This window comes from Asparagus officinalis, chromosome 10 (genome assembly GCF_001876935.1).
Source record: "Asparagus officinalis chromosome 10, Aspof.V1, whole genome shotgun sequence".
Taxonomy (NCBI): Eukaryota; Viridiplantae; Streptophyta; class Magnoliopsida; order Asparagales; family Asparagaceae; genus Asparagus; species Asparagus officinalis.
Window position 1 is genome coordinate 37,700,811 of NC_033803.1, and position 8,044 is coordinate 37,708,854.

General features: G+C 38.4%; 1 protein-coding gene across 4 annotated transcripts in view; it reads left to right on the forward strand.

Annotated features, from left to right (window-relative positions):
• The window catches only part of LOC109825586 (cysteine-rich receptor-like protein kinase 15), a 51,740-nt gene extending 44,384 nt beyond the window's left edge, over positions 1-7,356 (forward strand). For 3 of the 4 annotated variants that reach the window (XM_020392442.1, XM_020392444.1, XM_020392443.1), the window contains 4 exons: positions 956-1,193; positions 1,286-1,439; positions 5,899-6,190; positions 6,813-7,356. In XM_020392442.1, the coding sequence (XP_020248031.1) occupies positions 956-1,193; positions 1,286-1,439; positions 5,899-6,190; positions 6,813-6,985 (857 nt within the window). In that variant the 3' untranslated portion in view covers positions 6,986-7,356. The remainder of the gene's footprint in view (positions 1-955; positions 1,194-1,285; positions 1,440-5,898; positions 6,191-6,812) is intronic. The other variant, XM_020392445.1, reaches the window with a different exon arrangement.

Genomic DNA, 8,044 nt, shown 5'->3' on the forward strand with positions numbered 1-8,044 from the left:
TATTGAGGAGTAGAAGGTGCACAGACAGGAGGTGCACGAACTGATCTATGCCCCTAAGATTTGTGCTTTTATGTAATATAGTCTCATTTCTGATATCTCACTGTTGAGTAGAGATTCTTGATGTACAAAATTCCTATTTTTGGAGATGAATATAATTTTTTCATTTACCAAAAAAAAAAAAAAAAAACACCAACATGCACGCAACTTTCTTCACGGAAAACAAGGACGTGAAGCAATTTTCCTCATGACATGATAAATAAGGATGTGTATCATATTCCAGTTCATGAAAAATAAAGGTGCTCATATATCCAAAATATATTGACTGATTGAGCAATAAGCAACGAAAAGAACCAAGTATATGCATTCAAATACTCCATATAAAAACTGTTGGAATATCAAAACTGGAGTGCACAAGCTTAACATATTACGTACCTTGGTGGAATATAATCATGATGTGTGTTTAAGATTGGTACTAATGAGTAATTAAACTTTCATTTCTATCTTGATCAATTGCCTTTTTCATTGCCTCCTAACATCGCTTATTAACTTATATCACTAAGGGGTTATTTGTTTCCATGCGTTTGGTAGATTTTGCACTTAAAAAATGAGGTCCACAAGTTTTTAAAATCCTAGATTTTTATCAAATACAATGTTTTCTTAACAATTTTCTTGCCATAAATTTAGGGTTGTCATGTGGATCAGATACAAAAATGTGATTCCCTAAAATTATGCAAATTTCACTCAAATTTGTGATTTTAGTCAACAATGCTCAGCAAAATCCATCCGCAATCAAACAAATTTGGTTGGATTTTATTCCCTATGCAAATACTCTTCAATATCCATTGCAAACAATCAAGACTTTTGAGTAATGATTTTTCATACTCCCCTACGTGTATCAAAATGCAATTAGAGAACAAAACGGTCATTAATTAATTGTTCATCTTACTTGTATTAGATCCCAGCAAATGTAAAGAATTAAATTGGGAAAGAAGATTCAAGATTATTGGAGGGATTGCGCGAGGTCTACTCTACTTACACGAAGAATCTCGCCTGCAAGTCATACATCGAGACCTAAAAGCCAGCAATATATTGTTAGATACAAACATGAAGCCAAAAATTTCAGACTTTGGTTTGGCTAGGCTATTTGGAGCAGCAGAAACACATGCCGTCACAAAAAGAGTGGTCGGAACTTTGTATGTCCATCCTTAAATAGACTTATTACAACTTCCATTATTTCTAACAATTGGTTTGGACCTGTGCGATTTTTTTTCCCTTTCCTTTCTAGTGGTTACATGGCACCTGAATATGCAAGGCGTGGGAGATTTTCAACCAAGATGGACGTATATAGCTACGGGATTCTAGTTTTGGAGATTGTGACTGGGAGCAGGAATATTATCTTCAAACATGATTCTAAACATGGCCAAGATCTTCTAAGCTATGTAAGTATGAATGTATACTTAGGTTCTACCTTGTTAAAGATAGAATCATAGACATAGAAGCAAACAAGCGAATCCACTTATTGTCAAACATATGATGTTCAAGTGTATGTATATACACTAAATACATAAGAAGCATTGGATATGAACTGCTATCTTATTTTGTGAAATAAGCTGCCAATAAATAAGCGTTACCTACTCCAATATGACTAGCAAGATGGACCTCGTCATGTTGTGTTGCTCATACAACAAAATAAACCATTTTTTCCACAAACATACACACACAAGTACGTACATACAAACTTAGCACGCTTTCAAACTGTATATGCAAGGGATAAAGGAATCTCCACGAGATGAATAAAAAGTGTTGGATAGCAGGTTCCTAATCTGTTTTGGTAACATGTTATTAGAATTCATAATCTGTTTTGGTAACAGGTTATTAGGATTCCTAATTTGTTTTATTTTTGGTTTTAGAATTCCTAGTCTGTTTTTATTTTAGGTTTTCTATATAGATGGAACGCCTTAGAAAAGATTAGGATTAAATAAAAAAGAGGAATCAGAGATTAGAGAGACTTTTGAGCATTGTGAGAGGGAGATATTGTGAGCAAGTTGAGAGCTTTGGTTGAGGGTTAGTTTGTGAGTTTTGTGAGATTGTAACCCTTTTTACTCTCCTTGATTTAGTGGAATCTCCCCATCCTCTCTCCGTGAACGTAGGCAAATTGTCGAACCACATATATCTCTGTGTTTGTGATTGATCTGTCGTATTTTAGTTTTGGATTGTGCTTGTGTGTGGTTGGTTATTCTTCTCCCGTGCTTACGACTTGTTTGGTGAGTGAGCATGCTTCCGCATAGGCGCGCGACAATTGGTATCACAGCTCAGATTTCAGATCTAAGGTTTTAGCATTAGGTGGAGAAAGATTCGTCGTGGAAGCTTGGTTCTTGGAGTTCTAGGCTTCGATGGAGATAGGATTTGAAGTTACCATTGGAGATCTCGCTTTCCTCGTGTGGTTAGGAGTCTATTTGGAATTCAATCTAGGGTTCAGTTGGGTAATTTCTTATTATTTTACAATTTGGAGTTTGCGAGTATGGGTGAAGAAGTTAGTGAAAGCAGCATGATGACGAGTATAGTCCAAGTTGGTTTTCAGAACACCAAAATTAGCGTGGTAAAGTATGACGGCAAGATTAACTATGGTTTGTGGATGAACGACGTTCAAGATGCGCTCAGTGCTTAGAATTTGGAGAAGACCATCATGGTCCAAGAGAGACCACCAAAATATGAAGAGACAGTATGTGAAAAGATGAATAGGAACGCTTGTGGGGTGATCAGAACCTGTTTGAAACAGGAATTAAAGTATAATATAATTAGGGTGACGTCTGCAATAAAGATGTGAGAAATTCTCATTAATAAGTACCTTACAAAGAGTGTTGAGAACCGCTAGCACTTGCTGCGAAGATTGTTCAGATTTCAGATGTCCCGAGGCACCTTACTAGCGGCTCATGTGAACAACTACACTAAGTTATTGTCGGACTTGGCGAATATTGATGAGAAGATATCGGATGAGTACAAGGTAATTATTTTGTTGGGCTCCTTACCGGATGAGGAGTATGATACCTTCGTGCTCACTTTGTTAAATGGGAGGTCTTCTCTCAACTATAGTGAAGTTACTAATGCTTTGACAAACTATGATTTGAGGAGGAATGACAAAGAGACTTCACACGCTAGTACTTCAGGAGAGACCTTGTCGACGAGAGGTAGAAGCCCATATTCAAAAGGTTGTAATAGAGGAATGTCAAAGTTAAGACGTCGTCACCAGTTAGCGAAGAACTAGTGTGCGTTCTGCAGGGAACAAGGGCATTGGAAAATAGACTGTCCAAAGATTAAAGAGAAGGAGAATGACAACCTCGAGCTCAAGGTATTTGGTTGCCCTGCATATTAACATGTTAGAACTGATAAGTTGGAACCTCGGGCTAGGAAGCACATATTTGTAGGATTTAAGCGTAGTGTCAAAGGATATAAGTTATGGAATCTAGTTGATACAAAGATTATGCTGAGTAGGGACATCACATTTGATGAGATTTCTATCTTGAATATTCCCAGCTCTCATTAGGTGGAGAGCACCCCGATAGAGGAGATATTGCAGGTGGTGGAGATTGATGCAGCTCCACATTGTGCAGATGATACAATATCTATTAGAGTGCCGACTAAGGTGACGTCAGGCGAGCACGGCAATGACGAGGAGGATACGGGTATAGTTGTGTAGGATTAGAGACCGACGACTCAGGTTTAGGATTCTATTGGGGTTCAGAGACAGAGAAGAGACATACGGATGCCAGCATGGTATACTGACACTGTAGTTACATATGCACTTCTGGTGGAGAGTATCGATGAGATGGTGCCTACTACATTCAGAGAGGCCGAGCAGAGTTCGGAGGCTGATTCGTGGTAGGTGGCTATGTAGGAGGAGATGAAGTCTCTTCACAAGAATAATACATGGGAGCTTGTTGAGCTTCCAAAGGGGTGGTCTCTTCACAAGAATGATACATGTGAGTTTGTTGAGCTTCCAAAGGGGCGAAAGGCGATTGGTTGTGAGTGGGTATACACGAAGAAGGAGGGCATTGAAGGCACCCCATTGAGGTTCAAGGCTAGGTTGGTTGTGAAGGACTATGCATAGGAGGAAGGTATTGATTATAATGATGTTTTCACTCCGGTGGTGAAGCATTCTTTGATTTGGCTTTTGATAGCTTTGGTGGCACAGTATGGATTGGAGTTAGATCAGTTAGATGTGAAGACGATATTTCTTAATTGTGATCTTGATGAAGAAATATATATGACTCAACTATTGGGATTCTGAGCAACAGGAAAGTAAAACCTGGTTTGTCGGTTGAAGAAATTGCTATACGGTTTGAAGCAGTCTCCTCGACACTGGTCTTATATAGATGAGTTGAAGACATATCTTTCAAAAGAGTTTGAGATGAAGGATTTAGGTGAGGCTAATGGTATTTTGGGGATGGAGATCGATAGAGACAAAGAGAAGGGCAAAATTTGTTTGATACGGGTGACTTATTTGAAAATGGTTCTACAGCGATTTCATGTTAGCATGGATACGAAGTCAGTTAGTGTACCTTTGGAAGCCCATTTGAAGCTTTCAGCTGACCTCTCACCGAAGACAGTTGAAGATCGAGAGTTGATGTCGGAGACTCCACATGCGAGCGCGGTTGGGAGCTTGATGTACGCGATGGTATGTACGAGGCAAGATATGTCACAGGCAATGAGCATGGTTTTGAGATACATGCACGATCCAAGAGTGGGTCATTGGGACGCCGTGAGATGGATTTTGAGGTACATTCGAGATACGCTCAATGTTGGTTTGGTTTATGAGCGAGACACTACAAGTGGGCAGTTGTGCATTGGCTATGTTGATTCAGATTATGCCGGAGATTTGGAAGCGCCGGTCTACTACGGGGTATGTGTTCATTTTGACCTGTTCACATTGATGTTCGTTATCACTTCGTTCGAGATGTTCTTGAAGATGGCGATGTGGAGATTGTGAATGTCCATACGAAGGATACTCCGGCGGATATGCTCACTAAGGTGGTTCCGAGCAACAAGTTTGATCATTGTCGAAACTTGTTGCACATTCGTGATTGTTGAGGCCGTTGACAACCATTTGGATGAACTACGGCCGACTTGATCCCTTGGGAGAGGGGGTACGTAGGCAACCACATTAGTGCAGCCGAATTTGGTGAGACGACGCATTGGTGCTTATGTTGGTGTCGGCTCAGTTTTGGGAATACTTCGCCGATGTGGAGAATTGTTGGATAGCACGTTCCTAATCTTTTTGGTAACATGTGATTAGGATTCCTAATCTGTTTTGGTAACATGTTATTAGGATTCCTAATTTGTTTTGTTTTTTGTTTTAAAATTCCTACTCTGCTTTGATTTTACGTTTTCTATATATATGGAACGCTTTAGAAGAGATTAGGATAAAAAAAAGAGGAGATTTGTAATCAGAGATTAGAGAGACTTTTGAGCATTGTGAGAGGGAGATATTGTGAGCAAGTTGAGAGCTTTGGTTGAGGGTTAGTTTGTGAGTTTTGTGAGATTGTGTAACCCTTTGTACTCTCCTTGATTTAGTGGAATCTCCCTATCCTCTCCCCATGGACGTAGGCAAATTGCCAAACCACGTATATCTCTGTATTTGTGATTGATCTATCGTAATTTAGTTTTGGATTGTGCTCGTGTGTGATTGGTTATTCTACTCCCGTACTTACGACTTGTTTGGTGAGCGAGCACGCTTCCGCATATGCGCGCGACAAAAAGCACCTAACCAAATGGACCCCCACCTTAATAAAGACTAGAATCTTGTATTAAAATAATTGTTTGTTATATTTATTTTGAATTTAATATTAAGTGTTTAATAGTCTATTTATGTATGCTAGAGGTCACTTTTTTTTACTGTAGGCATGGAAGCATTGGAGAAAGGGAAAATCATTAGAGATCGTTGACCCATCACTGGGTGAAGATTACTCGAGAAATGAGGTGTCTAGATGCATTCAAATTGGACTGTTATGTGCTCAAGAAGCTCCAGCTGATAGACCTTCCATGTCTTCGGTATTTCTCATGCTAAATAGTTCCTCAATGCCTCTCCAGGATCCTTTGCCGCCTGCTTTGTTGAGTACAATAGAATCAGATTTATCAATGAAACTGTCATCAAAACAAGCATATCTTAGTTCTACTGATGAATCTTCTGCAAGTAAGTAGCGACAAATTTCAGCAAATGTTAATCTGAAACTATCTATATAACCTAGCTAGATATTGACCCAGTAAGATTACATAGTCCACTAACTACTATATATATTATTATATATATATATATATATATATATATTATATATATATATATAATACATATAGAGAAGAAGAGAGCTCTTTGAGACGACGAGAGAGTGAGAGTGATGCAGATATGGGTATGCTTGGCTACCAAGCCACAAAAAATTATGCTTGGTAGGCTGCAGGCTGTCAAATCCCCCTCCACTCATTCAAATGTTGGAACAAATTCACTAATGGGTCAGTGAGTGGATGCAGGCATGTTGCACACATCACTACCAAGCACCAATTTGCTGTTTTTTTTACTCGGTACCAAAGCATACCAATTTCTCATACTTATATATATATATATATATAAATATATTACTATATATATGATATGACTAAAATTGCGAACTATAGGATTACTAGTGATGAACCCAATTATTGAATCTCAATTTTTTCATAATTTCATGAGCAGTTTACTATGGAAGAATTCAATACTTAACGAATTCCTGCAAATAACATATCTAACGAATTCCTGCAAATAACATATCTCAACCCATTAGATGTAGACAGTGTTGGCAGTTCCCAACAGAGTGGACCTAGCGTCACGCTGAATCCACCGGAAGCGAACCAAAAAGGGAAGGAAAGGGTGCAAAACCACCTCATAAGGAACCAAGCACTTAACAACCACAGGAAGCAGGCACAGGCATTTGGACTTATCTCACACAGCGCCTGATGGTCGTCCTAATAGAAATTGACCTGTACAGCAACCGGGTGATTTATAAAAGTTGCGAGATTGATTAATCCCTATAATTATACCAATCATCTGATACTGCGAGGTCCTAAAAGAGAGATCAAGATAACAAAGGAGAGAGCAAGTATCAACAAAGCAATATGGATGTCTCAACAATATAGATGCCTGAACGAGGAAAAGGAGGAAGATCATTTTCTTTGAATCTTCGATACATCAATGCAAAACATCATACACAGCTTGTCTCCCATTATCTATCATTTGTTGAATATGCCTAAATCTATCAGACTGTTTACTCATATGGTCATTTTTATCTATATATGCCTAAATCTATCATTATCTATCATTGTCTATCATTAACACATGAGCTTGTCTCTCATTATCTATCATTTGTTCAATATGCCTAAATCTATCAGACTGTTTACTCATATGGTCATTTTTATCTATACAATGAGATACACAGCTTGGATGCTACGTGCCTGTGCTCACGATCATTTGTACGCAGATTTCCAGTGTGGCCCAGATATAGAAATTACATAGGCAAACCAAGCTTCCATATGAAACCAATTAAACAACAACAAATAACTGGCATGCACAAAATTAACCCATATCACGAAATAAATATGTGAATTATCTTGGTTAAACTTATAGCCACCTAACTTACACACAGTACAACCTTGACTTGACATTACAAAATCTGATGGGCTATAGCCTATAGGAGATCATATGCTAAACATCCAACTTTTGAGTAAATAATACTAAATGGAAAATAGAAAAAGAGGAGGATTTAGAGCCAAACCGCTATGGGGCTTTTCCTCAGGTAATGATTCTATCATAACACCCTAATACCATTCATTGTTGGTCAGAGGGTGGTAATTAAGAGGGTTAATTTGAGAATTACAGTTTCTTTATTTATAGTGTAGATCACCCAACTTCTATGGGGGTGGTTCTGATAGGATCTTACTGCTTTTCCTCAAATAGGTGGTGGGCTTATCAAACATTGGGTAAAAGTATACTAAACACCCTTGAATGCCTTCAAATAAA